Source organism: Megascapheus bottae, chromosome 6 (genome assembly GCF_031878675.1).
Source record: "Megascapheus bottae isolate mThoBot1 chromosome 6, mThoBot2.hap1, whole genome shotgun sequence".
Taxonomy (NCBI): Eukaryota; Metazoa; Chordata; class Mammalia; order Rodentia; family Geomyidae; genus Megascapheus; species Megascapheus bottae.
In genome coordinates this window covers 20,703,956-20,728,309 of record NC_143514.1, presented here as the reverse complement: position 1 = coordinate 20,728,309, position 24,354 = coordinate 20,703,956, and the positions used below count along the sequence as shown (strand labels likewise).

At 44.8% G+C, this 24,354-nt stretch overlaps 2 protein-coding genes across 3 annotated transcripts in view; both read left to right on the top strand.

Moving 5' to 3' along the window:
* Positions 1–24,354, top strand: part of Tmigd3 (transmembrane and immunoglobulin domain containing 3) — a 61,286-nt gene that overhangs the window by 22,953 nt on the left and 13,979 nt on the right. The window lies entirely within an intron of this gene.
* Positions 15,661–19,448, top strand: Adora3 (adenosine A3 receptor). Its single transcript, XM_090334415.1, has 2 exons — positions 15,661–16,010; positions 18,718–19,448. Exons 1-2 carry the CDS (start codon positions 15,661–15,663, stop codon positions 19,322–19,324), a joined length of 957 nt encoding a protein of 318 aa, XP_090190541.1. The 3' UTR covers positions 19,325–19,448.

Below are 24,354 nucleotides of genomic sequence, written 5' to 3'. Positions count from 1 at the left end.
GAGATCCTATTTGCTAATGTACAGCTGTGCTGATTATATGCATGTACAACAGGCCCCAACAAAAATAGAAGGGAATCATGGAGTTATTGGAAGGAAGCACAGAACAAGAAAAATGATGAAGGAAGCTTGGACTTGGAAGGCTCTCAATTCTGCCGTGAATGAGTGTTTCTGAATGCAACTTGATAATTATGTGCCTGGTGGTTCTTCCATTAGACATCACTCCGTGTCACAGGAAGTGGTGTAATTTGCAGATTAGGCTCATTTTATGTCCATAAAGATTTCAGCTAACCTGGAACCAAAAGAAGATGAAAGTCAGGCAGAATCTGAGTTGTACTTCTGGCCTTTGATCTTTGTGAACAGTGGCTGAAGACAAGAAATTGAAGAGCTGGGATTTCCAGTTGTTCCATTAGAAACAACACAGGACATGTTCAAACCTAGCCTTGCAATACTCTCTTGGGACAAGGGGTTGTAAATGAAACCTTGAATTCTTAGCCCTGGCAGGGTAACCTAGTTCATAACTGATTCATCTTCAAAAGGTCTTATTCCTAGTCTGTGCTCTGGTAAGTAGCAGCCAGAGGCTGTAAGTTCAGATTTTGACCAATTTGGGGGAAAGAAATCTGGGTAAATTGATATTATTAAGAGCAAAATACAGATCAACCCTGGAGGCGCATGCCTGTCATACTAGCTACTCAGAAAGCTGAGGTCTGAGGATCCTGTTCTGAAGCCAGTCCAGGCAGAAAAGCCTGTGAGACTCTTGTTCCTAATTAAAAGCCAGAAGTGGATCTGTGGAGGGCTAGCTTTCATGAAGAGCACTAAAGCCTCCTCACCCCAAGGAATTACCTAATTTAAAATGTCAGTGAAGGCAAAGCTAAGGAATCCTGATGCATAAATAATGTATATATTTTACATAGTAGTACGCACCCAGAATCCCAGCTGCACAGGAGACAGACGTAGGAGAGTCATTGACCGAGACAAGTCTGGCCAAAGTTAGCATGATAGATTGTCTAAGAAACAAACAAATGAAAAAGGAAAAGTTGCTGAATGTGGTGGCTGACACTTGTAATGCTAGCTATGAAAGAGGTGATCAGGAAGACAGACATTCCAGGTGCACTATGGGCCATCCCAATAAAAAGGTAGGCATGGTGGCTCTTGCCTGCCATCCCATCTATATATGAGAAACCTACATGGTGCCAGCTCCAGTCTATGCTGGTCAGGATATAAATGAGAGACCCTGCTGGAAAAATATAGAAGCAAAACAGACTGGTGGCATGGCTCAAGTGATAGAGCACCAACCTAATAAGCACATGCATTAAGCTCAAACCCCAGTATCACTTAAGGGGGAAAAAAAGAAACATGGATCAAGTGGAAGAATACTTTCCTTGCAAGAATGAGGCCCTGAGTTCAATCCTCAGGACTTCAAAACAATACAAACAATGAGCCACGTTCATACATATGTTTATGGCATCTAACACAAAGGTGCCGAATCAATGTGCCATGACTCACATGTCCATTGAAGGGCAGCGCTGGGGTTTTGAGTCCTGGTGAGATTCTAATCTGTGATTTCATGGGCTGAAATTCAGAAATGTTCTATTCAGGTTAAAATCCTAAAATATAATATTCAATTAGTGGGAAAATTTTTGTGTTTTTAATACAAAGAGGACAACTGAGATATTTTTGAGTGTTTAATTTGTTTTACTTATTTGTTTTATGCAGTTGCTAGGGCTTGAACTCGGGGACTGGGCACTGGGCCTGAGCCTCTCTCTGCTCTAGAGTAGTGCTCCACCACTTGAGTCACAGCTCCACTTTCAGCTTTCCAGTGGTTAACTGGAGATGAGTCTCATGGACTTTCCTGCCTAGGCCAGCTATGAACTGTCATCCTCAGGTCCCAACCTCCTGTGTATGGAGGTTTACAGGCTCACCACGGGTGTGTCCAGCAGGAAGATAATTGTAAAGCACTCTTTGTCTCCTGGCTGGCACAAACAACTCAAGCATGTGGAGAAGAGACAGAAATAGGAGGCAGATGGCTGATTCCCTTACACACACACACACACACACACACACACACACACACACACACACACACACACACTTTCTTCCATTAACAGCTACTGGATCCAGCGAAGTCACTCTGTAGTGCCTGCCATGCAGCACGGGACCTGGCACAGAGACCATTTCCTGGGAATGTCTAAGGCCTGACCCCTGAAGCTGAGGTGGGCTATTAGGAGGACAGGTTTTCGAAAAGGTTTCTAAGTCACCTCCTCTCCTCAAGTGTTGCCTGAGGCTAGTATGCATGCATGCTTGTATTCGTGTCTGTTGAGATGGAATCACAATTAACTTAGGACTGGGGACGTTGTAGAATCAGAATTGGTTCCACATAGACAGCTAAAGGTGGGAATGGCACCTGAAACAGATAGTGGGTGTAAACACATCCCAGGCCTGGCTGTGCAAGGAGGTGGCTCCTTCAGCACTCAGGTCTGAAGCAGAAACAGATGCCATCACACATGTCTGATACGCGTGGGTCCCCTCCACCCCTTCCGTGCTGCTTACACTAGGACAAGATCTGGGTGGACTTTGCAGCTGTCCACCCTCCTGCCCTCCATGCAGAGGCCATGCAGACTTCGTCTGGATGCTTCCTGCATAGACAATGGGTCTTAAGATCTTGTCAAGATCCGCCCCCCCTCCCCTCTCCAAGGCTCTTACCAACCAGAAATTAAGCAAAAGCACCAAATGGGCCACGAGGCAGGCGGCTCCACTCCTCTCGGGCAGAACGGCTCTCGAGAGTTCATTAACCTGGTTGTTTAAATATAGGAGCGGAAACAGATGCTGGCTGAGGCGGAAGTGTCTGAGGAGAGCAGGGCTTTGGGTAGTGGCTTGCCATGGCTGATAAGAGCATAGGCTGGGCTCCAAGCCCATCTCCTTTGGAGCCTTGCTGATGCCCCCTTGAGCCCTCACCAGCAGAAGGTGGCTCCTCCGCAAGCTTCTCTCCATGACTGAAACAGAGGAGGTTATTTTTAAGCACATCTTTGTGCCTTCCTTTTGGCTTGCGTCCAGCTCCCTTTCCTCAAATGCCCTGAGAGCAGCTTCCTGCCTAGGCCAGATCTGCAGAGGTATGGGCTGCTAGGCCCGAGGAGGTGAGCACCAGCTGCATATAGAGGGTGGCATGGCTGCCTGCAGGGGCGAGAGTGAGAGGGGTCAGAGGTATTGTCTGAGCAGGCACAGCACATACCCAGTTGGTCTTGTGTGCAGAGAACTCCCAACCTGAGGCCCAGGTCCTGGCCCCCGACAGAGGAAGCAGGCAGATCAGCCACTCAGGAATCCTATGGCCCAGTGTGCACCTTCCGGATAAATACATGAATGCCAGTGTGGTGTCTCTGGGCCAGTCATCCGGGGAGCTTCCCTTTTTGGCCTGGGATATGCTGGCCTCTGGTGGTCTGTGGGGACACTCCTTCCTCCTGCACCCCTCAGTGCAGGGGAGAGCTTGGTAGACCATGACCAGCTAGTGCTCCATTAGCATCCTCAAATTGTGTCTTGGATGACTCATGGCAACCTTCTCTCTCCTCCTCCACCTACAACAGTAGAGCAGGGGAGATGAGCTGGCGTCACTGAGACTTCTGGGGAACTGTCTCAGCCACAAGCCCTATACACAGGTCTCTTCAGAGCTCCCACTGTCGCCTCTGGCTTCCTTTGGTCTCCAGCCCACAGGGAAGGGCCCCGAGTGCAGCTAAGCTTGGGACCTGTGGTGCAAGGGACAGTTAGCTTCTGGCAGGGACTTCCTTCTCTGTCATCTGGTGGAAGGACATGGTCAGGGTCCTCAATTTCTGTCAGAAAACAGGAAGGCCACCCTCTCCCACTCCCTTAGGTCTCTTTCTGGCTCATCAAACACAGGGGCCTGGGGCCTGGCAGAGGGCAGTGTAAAAACCTGGTACTTCTTCTCCAAGCCACAGGGTATCAGGCTCCTGGTGTCGAGTGGCCTCTGTGAAATCAGGCAGGAGGAGGGATAACCAAATAACCAAAATAACCACATTGGTGATGCTTGGATTGAACTCTTCTCTGAAGCAGAAGAGCTGACTCGAGGCTGGCTTTCTGTTGAGTTTGAGACTCTCAGCACTCAACTTGTGTTCCTCATCTGTAGGAATAAAGGTGAGTCCGTTCTCAAAGTTAATAGTTGGATTAAATGAGCTATTCTAGGTTGTGGAGCACTGTGGCTGGGCCTGTGACTACCCTGTGCTCAGGCTGGCTCGACATTGAGGTACACTGTGTAACCTGGCTCAATGTCAGTTTCCTTTCCCCCCAAAGCAGTAGGTATGATAACAATAAACTTCACCATCAGGCTGTGCCAAGGATCAAGGGAAAGGCTGCAAAGATCATTCCAAGGTTAGAGAAAGAGTAGATGGCATGTCAGCATTGGGCCAGAGTGCTATGACCATCCTGTCACCACAGAAGTATGTCCTCAGAGAGGCCTGTGGCTTTAGGACAGATATGACTCTCTGATGGGCTATAATACTTTAAGGAAGGCAGTGTGTGTGTGTGTGTGTGTGTGTGTGTGTGTGTGTGTGTGTATCCATTCTTCAAGCACACCTACATGCTTCCATTGGGGTAGGGTCTTGGGTTCTAGCTTAGACTCCTCTTCCTCCCCCGCTCCTCTCTCCTGATCCTGGAACTTGAATTGAGGGCCAAGGAACTGTCCTTGAGCCTTTGTGCTCAAAGCTAGTGTCCTACCATTTGGCTACTACTCTATTTCTGGCTTTTTGGTGACTAATTGGAGATAAGATTCTCATAGATTCCCCTGCCCTGGCTGGCTTTGAACCTTAATCCTTAGATCTCAGCCTCTTGAATAACTAGGTGTGAGTCACTGGCACCTGGCTAGACTTTTTTTTTGGTGCCAGTTCTGGGGCTTAAACTCGGGGCCTGGGTGCTGTCCCTGAGCTTCTTTTTCTAAGGCTAGCACTCTACCCCTTGAGCCACAGCACCACATCTGGCTTTTATTTAGTACTTCATTGGAGATAAGAATCTCATGGACTTTTCCTCCCAGGCTAGCTTTGAACCTGGATCCTTAGATCATAGCCTCCTGAATAGCTAGGACTATAGTCATGAGCCACGGCACCTGGCTAGATTTATTTTTTAATATCTTCATATACTTGTTCTAGGTCTTTGTTAGGCATCTGTTATCTTGTGTGAAATATGGAGGTAGTCTCTCCCTTCCTTCCTCTTTCCATTCCCCACATCCCCCCTTGCCCACCAGTACTGGAGCTTGAACTCAGGGACTCGTGCTCTTGCCTTTTTTTTTTCTTTGCCAATCCTGGGGCTTGAACTCAGGGCTTGAGCACTGTCTTTGGGCTTTCTTGAGGCTAGAGTTCCACTACTTGACTCACACCATGTCCAGACTTTTCTATATATGCGGTACCAAGGAATTGAACCTGGGTCTTCGTGCATGCTAGGCAAGCACTCTACCACTAGGCCAAACTCCCAACCCCATGCTCTTGCTTTTTTTTCCCAATTAAAGTTGGCATTCTACCACTTGAGGCATACCTCTACTTCCAGCTTCTTAGTGCTTAATTGAGGATAAGAGTCCACAGACTTTTCTGGGCTGAGTTTGGACTGCAATCCTCAGATCTCAGCCTCTTGAGCAGCTAGGATTCACAGTACAAGCCACCGATTTCCAACAAGTCTTACTGTTTTCTAAGATCCAGCCAACTTGGCCACACAAATCTGAGCATCCAACATGACTCCTTTCCTTTTGGATAACACAGGGACGAGTTCACTTCTAGACATTAAGAGGAGAGAAGGGGCTGGGATGGTCTTAACCTTCACAAGTCCTGTACTGTGCCTGGTAGCAGCTTTCTGTGTGGCTCCTTTACCCCATGTTCAACAACCCACAGTCCCTACCAGCAGCTCCCCTCCAGCAGCCTGGGCCCCTGGACCTCCCTACCCCCCAGTTAGCAGCTACCTCTGTCTCCCTGCAGATGTTCCCAATTGCAGATTGCATGGAGTGTATGCTGGTCATTTGTTCCATCTGCTCAGAAACAACAGCAAGCATTATTGGCAGGAAATAGAGAGTGCCAAGTCCAGGACAACACAAAAAGACCTAGTCATGGGCAATGGGTCAGGGCAGAGTGGAGCCAGGAAGGGAGCTAAGGTTGAACCATCTGTGCAAATCCAAACTTCTCTTTTTTTCTTAGTCATGGGGCCTGAACTCTGGGCCTGATTGCTGTCCCAGGGCTCTTCCGCTCAACGTTACCGCCATACCCCTTGAGCCACAGCTAATTTCCAGTTTTCTAGTAGTTAATTAGAGATAAGAGTCTCATAGACTTTAGTGCCACGGCTGGCTTTGATCCTCAGATCTCAGCCTCCTGAGTAGCTAGGAATACAGTTGTGAGCCCAGCCCAAACTTTGCTTGACCCTGTCGAAGTCATGGTCACTGAGGCGGTGTGTAGGAATGGCCAGAACAGGCCATTGACTCATCTGTGAGGAAGAGACAAGGTCATAACAGGGGTTCTCTGGGAGGCCTGGGAGTGACTGGAGAGCTTGGCTTTATGGTCCAGCACAAGGGCACCCTCTAGAGCTAGAGGAAACTCTACCACTTTACAACTGTGAATCAGGAATGGTTCTGGGGTTACTAGATTAGGGGGTGTCTGGTATTTAAGGTCAAGAGCAAATATGAATTAAATGATGGTGTGCATGTCCCCCAAGCTTATCACACAGCTGTGTTGGCAGGACTTGACAGTGATTGCCTCTGTTGCTGTTATTTGGCAATCTTCACACCCTTCCCAGGAGATGGCCCCTCTACAGCAGGGAGGAATGCTGAGTGATCTGGCAAGCGTGGCAGAGCCAGTGACGCAGGAGAAACAGAAACTATAATTATTGCTCTGAATAGTCAGACTCTTGAGATCCTGCCCTCACTTGCAAGCAACTGAGGGGTTCCATGCAGCTATCAAGGGCTTATGGCCAAGTCGCTTACATCCGTAGAGACTGCCCAATATTAGACCTGAGGCTTCCAAAGAAGGGAGGTGCTGTTGGGGAACCAGGCTGATCAGCCTCTCCCAGTCAATTATGGATGAGGAAGACTCCACTTCCTTTCGTCTTTGTGGGATGTGTCCCAGTTTCTGAAGCTAGGAGCCCTGCTGGGAAATAGGGAACAATAAAAGTGGATGCTGGCAGCTCACACCTGTAATCCTAGTCACGCAGGAGGCTGAGATGTAAGGATCAGGGTTCAAAGCCAGGCTAAGTAGGAAAGTCCATGAAACTTATTTCCAATAAGCTACTAAAAACTGGAAGTGGAGCTGAGTCTCAAGTGGTGGAGCACTTGCCCTGAGTTCAAGCTCCAAACTCACACAGACACACAGACACACAGACACACCACACACACACACACACACACACACACACACACACACACACACACACACACACACACACAAAGAAAAAAAGAAAGCAAAGAGAGAAACAGAGAAAGAGAGAGGAAAGAGAGAAATAGGAGGAGAGAAAAAGGAAGAAGGAGGGAATGAACGAAGGAAGGAAGGAAGGAAGGAAAAGAAAAGAAAAAAAGATCTCTTCCAGCAGAGGGTTGGATATCTGCCCTGAAGGGTTGGGGGATGCTGATAGGTTTGGTGGTACTGTCCTTTAGTTCAGCATGTATGAAAGCACCCTCCTGTGGTTATCCTCTGGAAAGTCCCTGTAGGTGAAACGTGGCCCCTCTCTTTGTAACTACCCAAGGCTCTGGTAGGGGACACAGGATTCTGAACCAGCTGTGGGCCTGGGCTGCTTCACTTCAGTCCTTAGAGAACTATTTTGAAAATAAGGGGGAAATTAAACAACCTGGCCAAGGTTCTCCATTTGGAAATGAGAGTTCAAAGTAAGATAGCTATAGCTTGTTCTGAGATACCTGGCTGGAGACAGAGGCATAGTGTTTTCTCCTATGGAGGGTATCTCGGTGAGTGCAGAGTAGCCAGGCATGTCTCCTAGAAGGAGAGGTACCAGTGTGCTTGCAGGGGTGGCAAGAATCTGACGTAGCGGTGCACAGGTAGCCGTAGATTTGGATGCTGTCAATCCGGAAGAGGCCCTGCCAATGCGGACTGACCTGACTATTGGGCTTATTTACATAGACAGATTGGCCAAGGAGGAAGTATGAGAGTGCCGAAAGAAGTGATCACCAACTGCATGCTTGGTTGGAGGCCTTAGGTGGTTCAGCTGGGAATCTGGTCTGATGGGGACCAGAAATAGAAATGAGCCAGTGAAGGAGTTTGCCAGCCAGGAAACCTGGCGGCTGGTCTACTTTTGACCATAAACTAGCAGCAGGGAGAATACATTTCCTCTGGTCCTCCCTCCCTCTCCAAATCCACTGTGTCCCCAGAAATCCAACCTGAACATTGACCAGGGGGCAACATGTCCAGCAGCCAGCCAGGGCCAACACTGGTCTCAGGTCCTGCAGCTAGAGCATGAAGAAGCCACAGAAGGAAAACCAGGAACAAGATAATGAATACATGAGTTCTGGTTGTAAAATGTGTAACACAGAAATAAGCAGAGCAAGATGATAATATGTATGTGTGCCTGCATATGTGGGGAAACATTATTTGATTTCATTTTTTGGTCTGAGTGTGTATGTTGGTATTGGAATTTGAGTTCAGGTCCTTGAACTCTTGCTTAGCTTTTCTGCTCAAGGCTGCACTCTACCACTATAGCCATATCTGCCAGCACTTTTTATTTTTACTTTTTCCATATATTTTATTGTAATTAATAGAAGGGTTACATTATATTCACCAGATGGAGGGTGAATTACCTCACATACATTGATAACCAAATACGCATATATCCAATATCAGATAACAAGGTGAAATACTGTAACAATATGAGATAACCAAGGGATAACAAAAGAGATGAGAAATAACAGTACATTAAGGACAACAATCACTCATTCTCTTCTGCCAGCACTTTTGACTCATTAATTGGAGATAACCTTGAACACTTGTTTGTTAAACTTGTCATTTAAAATATGATGTAAAAATCAACATAAATTCTTTACTAAAAAAAGCAAAAAAAAGTCTCATGGACTTGTCTCTTGGGGCTAGCTTTGAACCTTGATCCTCAGATCTCAGCCTCCGAAGAAGCTAGATTATAAGCATGAGCTATGCTTTTAAATCATAGAGATGAGAGAGTGAAATGAGTTACACTAAGTAAAAATGTCAAAGGAAGATATTCTCTCTGACGGTCCCTTTAACTAGACTCAAATAGATCCTGTGATAATTCTTTCCTATACTGGTTTGGGATGGAAATTACAAGATGTAAAAACTTTTTTTTTTTGACGAAGAAGTCTTCTAGATCCCTCCTGATATCTCACTGAACACAGAGATGGCTGCTGTTCTTGCAAGTGAGCAGAAGACAGAGCTGGGAATAGTGCATTACATATTTTCACCTAGAGTTTATCATAGGTCTTCCGTGTACCAAGTGCTATTTTAAGCTCTAGGTGTTTTCAAAAGAAAAGGGACTGGGAAGGAGAGACAAAGATAAGTAATGTATACTTATTTAAGGTGCTTTTTAGCTACTGGAAGAAGCAGTTATGTAAGTAAATAATACCAAAATGTGTACAAACGTTCAAATCGTGAGCCAAGGCTCAAAAGATGTAGTTGTTTTCATCCTTCATGGAATTGATTGCAAATAAATGACAAAGAGGGCTACCTGGGGATTATAGATGGCACCATCCCCAAGGGAGAGCTCTTAACTGTGGCTAGACTTTGTTGCTCTAAGGACTGTTTTGAGAGATGTTCCCCAAAGACTGACTTCAAATGAGAGGGTATTTTTCAGTCTCATCATTATTTTTCCTCTGTCAAACTGATAATCTTAAATAAGTTTTTTGATCACTTGTAGGAAACAACAATAAAACAAAGCCCTTACCTTTAAATCATGAAGAGCCTAGAAAAGAATCCATGTATGACAAACTGGAATAATGAAACCACAGAAATGTGTCAGGGAAAAAAACCCAAACACTCAGGCTCCTTCTGATGTCAGTTCTCTCTTTCTGAGAAAGAGATAGAGAGAGTGTATATATACTGGGGCTTGACCTCAGGAACTCAGGGCCTAGATGCTCTCCCTTAGCTTTTTTGCTCAAGGATGCCACTCTACCACTTGAGCCATAGCTTTTTATTGGTAAATTGGAGAGAAGAGCCTCTTGGATTTTCTCATCAAGGCTGGCTTTGAGCTATGATCCCCAGACTTCAATTTACCTGAAAAGGCTAGGAGAATAATGGCCATCAAATGGGGAGAATGGTGAGGGAGTGGCAAATGTCAAGGGAAAGACCAACAAAACACATGTCAGGTTTGCTATTTGTCCTGGAGAGACTCTTCTTGAGTCTCTCTATTCTTTCCCCAAATTCCAAGAGTTCAGGGCTGGGGCTCCCGTTATAGAGCTATCAGCACTATAATCCTGAGAAAATTGCTCAGTCACTGACTCAGTTTCCTTCTCTGTAAATTGCAAATATGTGGACTTGCTTCATAGAGGTAGTTGTGTGAATTTAACGAGGGGGGATGAAAGTAGTTTTGCACGCCATATGGTAAAAGACAAATCCTGTTTGTATTGGCATGTGCTTGGTTTGAAGGGAGAAGCTGTTCCCTGATCTGTTGAGTACATAGGATTAGATTTGGTACTGCCCAGGAATATTCTATGGTATTAGACTGAGTGCAGGTATATGCTGTCCATTCTTGTCTCCCTTCCCCTCCCTTGGTTCTCTCTTCATTCCTTGTTGGCAGTGTGTATGGCAGACAGCTGGCTGAATCCCACTCAAATTCTCTTGTCATTTTCTTTCTTGGGTGGGGTGGGGGGGAGACAGTGTCACCTGAATCTATTGTGGAAGTAGACATGTGCTGCCATCTAGTGGGCATTGGTGAGAAAAGCACCTCAGCAAGGACACAGAAAAGTCAAACACTTGAAGTTCCTGTTCCTAAGATGTTGTTTGAGGGCTTCCTCACTCACTCACTTCCTGAGTATCTCGGACCTGGATGAAGGCTAGCATTAGCTCTACCTCCTCCTTAATTCTCCACTTGAGCCCAGAGTCAGGCAGGAGAGGCAGGGGATCTAGGAACACTTCCTTTTCCCCAGGCAGGATTTCCTGTAACTCAGTGTAAAGGAGCCTTGTCCTGGCATCCCAGAATGCCAGGATGTCCTTGCCATCCTTCTCCCCTTGGCAGTAAGTAAACTTCCATGTATTGGAGATGTTGGGAGTCTTCATGGCGTCTTAATCACAGCTGGAGCTTAACTCAGAGAGGGAAGCGGGCGGTAAGGGAGCTGCCCAGGAGCCAGCCACCATCAGGGCAACTCTGAAACTAGTTCCTCTTAAGCCTCTGTTGTTGGCTAGCAACCATAAAGGTCTATAAAAACATGAGAGTTTGGGGAAGTGATGATAAGACCAAGAGGAAGTAAGCAAGACTGATTTTGTGCAAGTCTGTGGGCAGCAAGCCAGCGAAAGTCCTGGGTGGCAGCTTCCACCATCTGGCTGTTTGACATCCTGTCTCAGGAGCTGCCTGGATGAGTTCTAGCCTCCAGAGATCGTTTTTCTTGGGTTTCCTGCTAACACTGCAACTTGCTAATATTGGAAGCTGGCAGCTGAGGTTTACTAGACTTTTCTGAGAAGCCGCAAAATATCCAATGAATGGTGTCTCCGACTATGAGACAGCATGTCCTGGCCCGCAGCCCGTGGATGAATGGTTGCATCAGGCCCAAGGAGGTGCTAGGCCAGGGCCTGGAACAGTCAGTGCCTTTCCCAGGATTCTAGTCACTTTTCCTAAAATTCTGGACGATGGGTCCTTCCTCCATGGAGTTTAAGTTCTTTTACTAGAATTGAAATCAGTCCTGGCCTTCCTTTGGAGGGAGGGACTTCTCCTGAATCACAGTTGACTTATAACTCATTTCACTATTGAAAAAAAAAACAACTATTTCCTACCCCTGGACCCATAAATGATTTTCTTTCTAGCTCAGAGTTCCCAACTCTAAGCCCAACCCCACCAGCATAAGCTTATGCAGTCCTCTGTCTGGTTTACCGTCTCTTCTAAACTCTGCAGCGGCTGAGTCTATTCTACACCCATGCTTTGTTCCTATCACTTTTCTTTTCCAGATCTTAAAATATTGATCCTCTACTAATATTGGTAATATGACAATATCACACTCAGGGGTTCTTGGTACATGTGACATTATTTGGTTGGTCTTTTGCTCATCCACGCAAAAGCTGACCTGGGCTCTGAAGCTATGAGTATGGATTGTGTGTGTGTGTGTGTGTGTGTGTGTGTGTGTGTGTGAGAGAGAGAGAGAGAGAGAGAGAGAGAGAGACAGACAGACAGACAGACAGACAGACAGACAGAGAGACAGAGACATGTGTCCGTACACATGCAAGGTGGCACTCTACCACGTGTATAAGAGTCTTGCCATTTTGTCTGTCCCAGCTGGCTTTGAATTGTGATCTTTAGATCTCAAGGCCTTTAGATCTTTAGGCCTTCTGAGGTGCGAAACTCTGTCACTCGGCTAGGAGTCTGGATTTGAATGCCAGCTAGGCACTTCCCCATTATGCAACCTTGGACTCATTACTTAACTGCTCTGATGCTTAGCTAACTCCACAGTAGTGAGAGTGCCTTTTGCACCAGAGAACATATGACAGCTAGTATCATAGCCCTTACCAGGTCCCAGATGCCTTACTGTTGTCAGGGGAAGGTTTATACCACCTGCTTTCTTCCATGGAAGAGACAGGTAGCAGGAGCCTGAAGACTCTGAATGCACCCATCACCCTGGGGCACCTAATGAAAGACCAAGGAGCCTGCACTTGACCATCAAGGACTAAGACGAGCCCATTTTTAGGAAGGGAGAAGGCTGTCCTGCCTCTGCAGAGGTTGCCTGTCAGCAGGATCATGCTGATTGGCTCAGGGCATGGAGTAGGAAGCTGTGGATTGGTTCAGGGCATGGACTAGGAAGCTGTGGAACTGACAGGTAGAGCAGATGGGACAAGGCAAGTCAAGTGAGCTGAGGGAAACGGAGGCACAAGTGTGGGCTGATGTTACCTTCTTTCCTGCTTTCTCTGTCTTCTTTCCCAGAATCCTTTAGTGTTTGGGGGGTTGTTTTGTATGTGTATGTGTGGGATTTGAACTCAGGACTTCATGCTTGCTAGGCTGGGGTTCTATCATTTGGAGCAGAGCTGTGACTCAAGTGGTAGACCATTAGCTTCAAGCTGTAAAAGCTCAGGGAGAGCACATGAGCCCTGAGTTCAAGCCCCAGATCAGGTAATTACTCTCAGTAATTACCTCTCTGAAGGAAAGATAAAGACAGTAGTTGCAATAAAAGCCACATCAAAACTGGCAAAGTTTCTATATTCTTTGGTACAGGGATTCTGGGATAGCTAACATTGGAAAATGCTGGAACAAAGGGAATTCAATCAAGAATTGCCCCTTACTGCCTGAGGTATTTGCCTGGGGGCAAGTGACAGGTATAGAACTAATGAGCACGAGATTCCTTAGGTTTGACTAACTTGGGGTGCAGCAGAGACCCACGCTCAAGCATCTCTCCAATATCCCATTAAAAGGTGTTGGCACGCTAGGCACCAGTGCCTCGTGCCTATAATCTTAGCTACTTGAGACACTGAGATCTCAGGATCTCAGTTCCAATCCAGCGTGGACAGGAAAATCCATGAGACTCTTACCTCTAGAGTTAACCCACAGAAAGACAAAAGTGGAGGTGTGGCTTAAGTGCAGTCACACTGTAACAACACTTGTTACTGCTAAACTTGGGTTTGGACCATGCATCTATTTGTAAAGAGGATAAATCCTTTTGTCCACTTTGTGGGCCTAGGTTCTGGTGGTCCTCTCCTTGAGGATTTTCTAACATGCCTGGTTAAAGTTACCACCCTGGGTGCCACCAAATGTCTTTGCACACAATGCAATTGCATTCAAGGGTTGGTAAATTGCAGAAGCTGCTGACCAGTGGGGTAGGGCTGGAGGCCCAGGGCTGGGGAGGGAGAGTGGCAGATATATGCGCAGATGATCTTTTCTTCCTGTTTATACTCTTGGCCAGCTGTTCCTTAAAGAGGGCTGACAATGGCCACTTTTGCTATGAGGAGAGTGTGTGAGACTGTCCTGGGAGTGTGGGAAGCTGATGATGGAAGCTGAATAGATGAGAAGCGTATCTTTACTCTTTATTATTATTATTATTATTATTATTATTATTATTATTTGAAATGCTAAGAACAGAGGGGTAACAGTTATATCAGTCAGGCAAAGAATATATTTCCTTCTGGACAATGTCAGCCCTTCCCTCACTCTCCCTGTTTTTCCCTGACATCCCACTCACAAGTTGTATGGTTCATTTTCAACATAGTATCCAGTGAATATCATTGCTTTATTTGTTCTCCCTTTGTCCCTTTATTTCTGTGCCTCCACGCTTAGACTCCCAAAGATATATAGACAAACAAATAAGACAAAAAGAAATGAAATAAAAAACAGCAATAAAAAAGAAAAAGAAAAAGAAAAATCTCTCATTTTTATTTTCTGGAATTCATTTAAATGAATATTATTTTGTATGATCAAATGCATATAGGCATTGTGCTTTTCTGTTCCTCTCCTACGACTGTCCTCCTTTGGTCTCACTGTGTGTAAATATCTGTAAAATTTATAATTTCACTCTCCTGAGCAGGGAATATTTGCAGGGAAATGAGCAGGGACTATAACGAAGGATGGTGTGTGTGTGTGTGTGTGTGTGTGTGTGTGTGTGTGTGTGTTCGCACTAGTCCTTGGAGCTTGAACTCAGGGCATTGTCCCTTTTGCTCAAGTCTAGAGCTCTACCACTTGAGCCCCAGGGTCACTTCTGGCTTTTTCTGAGTAGTTTCATGGAGTTGAGTCTCATGGACTTTCCTGCCCGGGCTGGCTTTGAACCTTAATCCTCAGATGTCATTTTCCTGAGCAGCTAGCCGCCAGTGCCCTGCCACAAAGGATCTTTGACATAAAGGTTGGGTCCCAGCTGGGCTCCCCAGAGTGCCCTTCTGCACTGGAAGCCTCAGCCCTCTACTGCTTGAAATAGGAGTCGAGTTCCAGCTAAGGCTAGGTGGCTGCTACCAAACTCAAATTCTTGTTCCTCTACTTCTCTGTATAGAATCTGCGTATAGCAAGAAGAAAATAAAGATATTATGTAGCCATGTTTCTAGCTCCTCTTCTATACTCTCAGCTGGTCCCTGGATGGTGATTGATACCAAATCTCATCTTGAGCTTTCTGCAGGACACTCAGGCCACCCTTTTTTCTGCTCTGTCCATCTTTTGGGTGAGCGATCCTGGCTCTCTACTTCCTCCGGGCCTATCTCACTTCCTGAAACACGGCCCCAAGGAGGGCTACTTAATCTTGATGAAGCTCTAAAAGCCTTCTGGGGTCAGGAGGAGGCAGAGGCCCTGACTGCGTCCCGTCTGGAGGAAGTAAGAGAAGTGATGCTTGTGTGGCTCGCAAGGGCTGCAGGTGATCACCCGTGGTGGATCCTCTCTAACAAGAAGGGTCTCTTAAGAAATCACCGGAGAAAACAAGGCATGGTGACGCCGCTGTGAGTTGCTGCCGTTGCTCTGAGAAGATGATTGCCAAGGGCTAGCTCCACTGGCACAAACGAACCCTACTGGCTTCACCTGTTACCTGGGGCCCTCCTCTGGGACGGTATGGTAGCCAACAGCACTGATCCGTCGTGGGTGAGACCAATCTACATCACCATGGAGGTTTTCATCGGCTTCTTTGCCACTGTTGGCAACGTGCTTGTCATTTGGGTGGTCAAGCTGAACCCCAGTCTGCAGACCACCACCTTCTATTTCATTGTCTCTCTAGCACTGGCTGACATTGCAGTCGGGCTGCTGGTCATCCCTTTAGCCATTATAATCAGCCTGGAAATTGAGATGTACTTCTACAGTTGCCTGTTGGCAGCCTGCATGCTGCTGGTCTTCACCCACGCCTCTATCATGTCGCTGCTGGCCATTGCCATAGACCGATACCTGAGGGTCAAGCTGAACATCAGGTAACTTCCCTGAGGAGGGCTGGGGTGGGGGTCACGACTGGGGGCCAGGGAAGGCCTTCCCAATGTTCAGATCCCAATGGAAATGAATCCGAATGGACCCTTGCAGTCCAAAGAGGGCAGGCAATGCCTTTTCACTATAGTCTGGGAGATGAGTTACACAGAAGAGCTGAGAGAGAGTCAGGAATGAGAAATAGAAGAGTGCTCCCATCCTTTCTCCAACTGACCATGGGTGGATGCACAGTTCTTCAAGAGAGCTGAAGCGGGTAGAAATCTACTAGATAAGAGAACATACTTCAGGAGCAGGAAGATAAGAATAAGAGGTAAACAGCTGATCGTGTTGCTCTGCAAATGTAGATTATTTTAATTTTGCCTCCATAGTTCTTTTTTTTTCTTTTTTTCTTTTTTTTTGGTTGTTGTTGTTGGGGGCTTGAACTCAAGCCCTTGAACTCTCTCTTGGCTTTTTGCTCAGGGCTGGCATTCTACCACTGTAGCCCCATCTTTATACATCCAGTTAACATCCTGGTTAATTTGAGGAGGGTCTCAGGGAATTTTCTGTCTGAATTTGCTTGTGACTTTCCTGATGATGCTCGCTCATCTGCTTCCTGAGTAGCTAGGATTACAGATTGAGCCGTCTGCAACTGGAAAGAATAAGGATTGTGAGTGGTTCTCTATCCCCCCCCCCCTCTGTCTCTCTCTCTCTCTCTCTCTCACTTCTTTTTATGATGAGAGAAACCAAACCCAAACTCTTAGTGTTCTAAGTGATACAGATTTCATGCTCCTTCTCTTGGGAAAATAGCATGATGAAGGAACTACACAAACCTTTAAATACAAGTCTGGCTTCACATCCTTGTGATCTGACCCTGGGAAAAAAATCACTTTCTTTGCTTCTGTTTTCTTATCTGTGTCAGTGGTTGAGAAACTTCAAAGGTCTTATTCTTTCAGGGATGGCTTCACCACTTGCAGCTTGTACATGTTACTTACCTTGTGTACCTGGTTGTAGTAGTTACACCCTCCTTACAGAATTCAATGAGTTAAGATCTGTAAAGTTCTTAGAAAAATGCCTGCAGGAGCTGGAGGCGCAGCCTAGTGGTAGAGTGCTCGAATAGCATGCAGGAAGCCCTGGGTTCCATTCCTTGGTACCACATACACAGAAAAAGCCAGAAGCGTCACTGTGGCTCAAGTGGCAGAGTGTTAGCCCTGAGCAAAAAGTGTCCAGAGACAGTGCCCAGGCCCTGAGTTCAAGCCCCAGGACTGGCCAAAACTAACAAAATAAATAATAAATAGAAAAATGCCTGTAGTACAATAAATAGTTGTTACATTTGCACTCTGTGTGTGTGTTGTTCAAGGCTAGTACTCTATCACTTGAGCCATACCTCCGTTTCCATTTTTTGTTGTTGTTATTGTCTGTTACTTGGACATGAGAGTCTCACAGACTTTCCTTCCTGGGTTGGCTTTGAACCACGATTCTCAGATCACAGCCTTCTGAGTAGCTAGGATTAAAGACATAAGTCACCAGCCTCTGGCTTATTTGCATTCTTTTTTTTCATTGTCATCAGTAAAACAGAGATTGTCATTAAAATATCTCCAGCTGATTATCAATTACATGTTTATTGAAATAAAGTTTTCTGAGTAAAATAGTACTTTCCTATTATTTCCCTACGTTTGCAGTCTGACAAGAAGTTAGCTGCTGACAAGAAGGGTCCTTTAAGGAGAAATGGTGGCTTTCACTGGGGGAGTCATTTAAGGGCTTCATAAACGCAGGTGCCAAGTATAGATGCCAGTTGGACAAAGAGGGCAGGCTCAGGTACAGGTGAGATAAGGGAGATGGGGTATAATTCCTGAGACTCACGCCAGAGGCAAAGCAAGCAAGGCAGAGTAGAACAGGAAATTATATCTCTCCCAAGGAATGATCCTAGGAGAGTTAGTTAAATGCTTCAACCCAGGAACTGAAGAATTCTTGAACTGGAAATGGAGTTCTAGTAATCTTGTAAGCATCTAATTCTTGACAACACATTCTGGGTCTCCTAGAGAAGTTGCTGGGTTTTTCTCTCATCTTTATCTGCTCATTTTATTTAAATATGTAGCAGCATTCTGACACAATCACTGAGGATGACACAATCACTCTTTTTTATTGTTAGCAATATTTATTGATTTTTTTTGTTTTTGTTGGTCATGTGACTTGAACTACTGAGCCTGGGTGCAGTACCTGAGCTCTTCAGCTCAAGGCTACCGCCCTACCCTTTCAGCCACAGTCCCACTTCCAGGTTTCTGGTGATTAATTGGAGATAAAAGTCTCATAGACTTTAGTGCCTGGGCTGGCTTACAATCACTCTTTTTTGTTGTTGTTATTTTTTTTTCATTTTTTGGTCTATCATGGGGCTTGAACTCTGGGCCTGGGCATTGTCCCTAGTTCAAGGCTAGTGCTCTATTCCTAGAGCCACAGTGCCACTTCTGGCTTTCTGGTGGTAAACTGTAGATAAGAATCTCATGACTTTAGAGCCCAGGCTGGCTTTGAACCGTGATCCTCAAATCTCAGTCTCCTGAGTAGCTAGGATTGCAGGTGTGAGCCACCGGCACCCATCACTCTTGATGCTCTCCTTTCTTAGCTGGATGTTCTGATCACTCTCTTCCAGCCTTTCACTAGCATCAGCTCCTGGGTTTTGTATTCCCTGCTGTGAACTCACTTGGCTCTTTTCCATTCAAACAGATACAGAAGGGTCACAACTCAAAGAAGAATATGGTTCGCCCTGGGCCTTTGTTGGCTGGTATCTTTCCTGGTGGGATTGACCCCTTTGTTTGGTTGGCACGCAGAGAGGCCCCCAAGTGAGCACCAAAATGCCACCACCATTAGATGCACTTTCCCCTCCGTCATGAGCCTGGACTATATGGTGTACTTCAGCTTCATTGTCTGGATCTTCGTCCCCCTGATCGTCATGAGCGCCATCTACCTGGACATCTTCTATACCCTTCAGAACAAACTCCGTCAGAACCTGTCTGGCTTCAAAGAGACAGGGTCATTTTATGGGCGAGAGTTCAAGACAGCCAAGTCCCTGTTTCTGGTTCTCTTCTTGTTCGCTTTGTGCTGGTTGCCTTTGTCTATCATCAACTGTGTTCTCTATTTTAAAGGTGAAGTGCCACAGTGTGTGATGTTCCTGGCCATCCTGCTATCACATGCCAACTCTGTGATGAACCCTATTGTCTATGCTTACAAAATCAAGAAGTTCAAGGAGACCTATTTTTTAATCCTTAAAGCTTGTAGAAGTTGCCAGCCTTCTGATTGCTTAGACTCAAGCATGGAGCAGATTTCTGAGTAGTCACCCGTGGATGATGACCTTTCTGTCTCCTTGACCTTCAGATTTGGTGTCAATGAACACAGTGGGCCCTAGAGCCCTCCTGGATTCCTATTGCCTGGGTGGGGTCATTTGGCAAGTTGCTTACAATTACACTTTCACTAGCACTCTCTCCTTTTACCAAATTTGTTTTGGGGTGTGTGTGTGTGTGTGTGTGTGTGTGTGTGTGTGTGTGTGTGTAGGGATTTTAACTAAGGGACTAGCCACTGTCCCTGAGCTTTTTTTTTTTTTGCTCAAGATTAATGCTCTACCACTTGAGCCACAGCTCCACTTCCAGCTTTTTGGGCTGTTAATTGGAGATAAGATTATCATGAACTTTCTCACCTGGGCTGACTTTGAACCACAATCCTCAGATTTCAACCTTCTGAGTACTTAGGATTACTGGCATGAGTCACCAGTGCCTAGTCTTGCTCTCTTGCTCTTCTCTAATTGAGTTTTCTAGAGACTTAACTTGGGGAATGATGCATTACTGATATGGTTGATCACGTTCCTTCTTCCCAAGACAGAAGGCCAAGCCATAGAATATTAAAGTTTTTATTATTGCTGACATGGCTGGAGTTGGGCTGGAAGTGTATGTGATGGTAAGTTTATTTCAGCGGAGAATCTGCTCTTTGAAGAGATCTAGGAGACAGTGAGAATGATTTAAGGGGGTCCTGCCACTGCTCAAGTCACCTGTGTTTGAGTATACAAAAGATGATAGCAAACTGTTGGGTAGTTCTTTGCTAGTCCCTTGGGCCTGGAAAACCCAGCTGGATGTTCTTGGCATTTGACATGCTTGCTACCCAGAGCCAGATGGCATGTTTATCTTCCTACCCCTCATCCCATTACCCACTCCTTCTCACTCTTGGGCTCATGATGAGAAAGCATTTGTCTGGTCTATGAACCATTCGTCTATTTGTTAGAGAACCATTCCTACTCATTTTTCCCTAATCATTTGAGCCATGCCTCCATATCCAGCTTTTTGCTGGTTAGTTGGGAATAAATGTCTCACAGACTTTCCTATCCAGGCTGGCTTTGTATTGTGATCCTCAGATCTCAGCCTCCTGATGATCCTCCCATGCTCAACCTATAATTATTTTTGTCTCCATTTTGTAGGTGCATAAAGAAGTTAAATAACATGTCTAAAGTTCACACAACTAACAAGTAGTGAATTTAGGTTTCACGTTGCATTATGGGGCTATCCAAAGTTTTGGCCAATTACTCTTAGACAAGAATGAGGGGCTTGTGACTTCAAAGTCTAAACTGTCACTCGTACCTTCTGGTACATATACTGTGCTGTGATCGAGTTCACTCCAACTATATTAGTCTTCTTTTTGTTTTTGATGCTAGCACTGGGGCTTGAACTCAGGGCCCCTTGTTCTTGCTCAGCGTTTTCTTCTCAAGGCTGGCACTCTAATACTTGAGCCACATCTCCACTTTCAAGTTTTTACCACTTAATGGAAGGAAGAATGTTTTGACTTTGTCTTCCTTGACTAGCTTCAAACCATAATTCTCAAATGTCAGCAATAATTAATACTGCTCAGCAATAGAAGCATTCTGCTTCTATTACTCTTTCTTAACACCTCCCTTTGAGTTTTTAGTGGGGTTCATTATGTTATTTTTCACACACACACATGTATATAAATATATGCATAATATACTTTGGGAATATTGGCCCCAAAGCCTGGCACTGGTGGCTCATTCCTGTAATGCCCACTACTCAGGAGGCTGAGATGTGGTGACTGGAGTTCCAAGCCAGCCCAGATAGTTAAGGTCCTGAGACTCTTATCTACAATAAACTATTAAGAAAAAGTCAAAAGTGGTGCTGCAGCTTAACTGGTAGAGATCCAGCTTTGAGCAAAAGAAACTCAAGAACATCATCTAAGCACTGAGTTCAAGCCCCAAGACCAGAAAAAAAAAAGTTCACCCCTATCATTGTCACCTTTCCCATTCCCCCTGTCAGTCCCTCTTTTTACGATCATGTCTTATTACTTTTGTTGTAGATCTAAATTGTGTATATGAGTTAAAGCATGATAATTCTCTTTCTGAGCTTGCCTCATCTCATACAACACAATTGATAACAAGTTCCATCCATTTTCATTCTCTAATTTCACCTTTATTCTTTACTCCATTATGTTTAAGTACCACACCTTCCTGATCCATTCATTGGTTGTTGGGGACCCAAGCTGATTCTATGGCTTTCCTTAGTTACTATTACTGATTAAAAATCAGCATCCTGAGAACGTTGAGTGTCACATCATTCAAGTATTGACTGTGGCTCCAGACACTCAAGGTGACACATCTCCTTGGACCTATTCTATCTTATGCAAATATTGCATCTGTATGTGGCTTCTTACTTCTGAGCCCATGAAGCAAAGTAGAGCTTCCTACTACACAAAGAAAATGTATAGGACATGAAATGAAGTCTTCATCATTCCTGAAAAAATGTATTCTGAATCTAATCTTAGGCCATAGCCTGATGACCAAATTTACTGTGGTTAACATTCTATAGAACAAAGGGTCTTTATTTCTCTTTTACTTCATTTTTAATGTTAGGTGACTCACAGCTCCAGGAAGAGGCCCTGGGTTTGTTTAAAGTATCATGACCACTGCCCCATTTGGGAACAGGAAGGGGAAGTGCTGTGGAACTCTCGGTTTCCTGGTAATATGTACACCAGGCCTCTGAATTTATAATCTCTAACCCAGTTGCTATAGCAACTCTTGCAACTCTCGGCTCCTGACCTTTTTTTTTTGAAACTTGATTAAAAGTGATCACTTCCCTCAAGTCAAGAACTGTCCTGGGTAAATGCTCAAAAGTGGGGATTGCTAGTTCATAGGAGAGCTTTCTTTTGCGCAACCTCCATATTGCTTTCCAGAATGGTTGAATAAGTTTACATTCCCAGCAGTGTAGTAGTGTTTCCTTTTGGCCACATCCCTGTCAGCATCTGTTGTTATCAGATTTCTTGATAATGGCCATTCTAACCAAAGTGAGGTGGAATCTCAATGTCGTTTTGATTTGCATTTCTTTTATGGCTGGAAATGTGGAGCATTTCCTCATGTGTCTATTGGCCATTCTTACTTCTTCTTCAAATGTCTCTCTTTAAGTCTTTAAGAGCTTACTTTTTAATGGGGTGGTTGTTTCTTTGAGAATTAAAGCCACCAGCACAACCGTGTTCACTGTAGCATTATTTACCATAGCTAAAATATGGAACCAATCCAGATGACCCTCAGAAGATGAATGGATCAAGAAAATGTGATATATATATATATATACACATACATACATACGTACATACATACATACAGATATACATACAATAGAATTCTATGCTGCCATCAAAAAGAATAACATCACCATATTCATAAGGAAGTGGAAAGCTTTGAAAAAAAATCAAATTAAATGAATTAAGCCAGACACCCCAAAATCATAGACTCCATGGTTTCTCTCATCTGTAATGACTGGCATATGTATAGTATTTTCCTAGAACACAATAGTTCATTAGCTATGTACATATGACCATATAAAATGATTCTAAGCAAAATGAACTCCATGATATGGAAACAAGAGGGTTGTGTTTGTGTGTGTGTGTGTGTGTGTGTGTGTGTGTGCGCGTGCGTGCGTGCACACACGCGCGCATGCGCGCTGTTTTTAAGATACTATGTGAAGTTATTTCTTTTTCCTTACTTTTTTCCTCCTACGATTTATCCTTTGTAACTGTATCTGATTTTGGTACTTGATGTATTGCATATACATTTATCTGAACTAGGGAAGGGAAGGGGAACAATAAAATGTGAGACAAAGGACAAAGGGCGAACCAATGCAACAGCGATATTCATATGACAGTATGTTGAAAATGAACTTTACAGTCTGGGGGGTTAGAGGAGAGAGACAGTTGGAAAAAATGTGGGAATGGTAACAATGTTGATTATCTTACATGTCACTATCTTACGTATGTCACTGTAGCCACTCTGTATATTACCTTGAAAATTAAATTAAATTAAAAGGAAAAGGAAAAGAAATGCCCTGGGCCTATCAGTGTTCCTGGAAGAGCTGATCTATCAGGAGCTCATGTATAGATTCACATTTTTTTTCTCTACCCTCCTGATTTTCCCCCCAATGATTAACATTGATCTGTACTTTTTTGTTTTGTTTTTGTGAAGTGGAACTCTCAGCTCCAGGAGCACTTAGAGTGAACTCAAAAAAAAGATGAACCAAAAGTCACTAGTGAGAAGTTGGGCTAGAAGTAAGAGAGCCCTACCTTGGTTTCAGGTTTGCAGATGACAAAGGCAAGAGTCCCCTGTCCCACAGCACACTTCTGCCTAGTTTTCTTTCAGCAAGGGGAAAAGGCTGTGGCTTTTACTCTGAAAAAGACCACCCAGACAAGCTGAGGATAGCTTTCTCCTCCACATAAAGAATCGGGGACAAAGATGTACATAAAATAAAGTGATTGCCTCATTATGTTTTTTTTTACTAAATTGTGTGAAGAATCTGTAATGTACTGAAAACAAGCAGAAACTACTTATTCTGTGTTTGCTGTAGCAAGAGGATCTACCTCTCACACTGACATTTGGCCAGCTGATAGGCAGGAAAGTAAGGAAAGTTTTAGGCTTTCAACTTGAAAGTTGGTGGTCCTTGCCTGCAATCCCAGCTCCTTACCAACTCCACTTTGCTCAGCTCAGCTCCAACTCAATTCCAAAACTCAGACTTAACTTTATTCAAGCACTGTGGGTTTGAGACCAACTTAAATAAAAGAGCAAGTCTCATTTAAAAACAAAACAAAACAAATCCTCTAGACATACTAAAATTTTAACAAGTTTGAGTAATCAATGACTTATGGGTTCGACAGCACCAGACCACAAGGAGTTTAGGACTATGTATATGTAGGGGTGGGGACTTTTTTTAATAAGATTTATTGAAACAGGCAGAGGAAATATATTTGATGGATTAAAATGGTAAGTCCCTAATGAGGGCTTAGTTTGGTGTTTTAAGTATTGGCTGTTGACATGTGTTGGGT

Bases quoted from the DNA above. Each gene is read 5' to 3' on its own strand.
- Adora3 (XM_090334415.1), top strand. From the start codon at position 15,661: ATGGTAGCCAACAGCACTGATCCGTCGTGGGTGAGACCAATCTACATC. The intron at 16,011-18,717 runs GTAACTTCCCTG...CCATTCAAACAG, and splicing joins AGGGTCAAGCTGAACATCAG to ATACAGAAGGGTCACAACTC.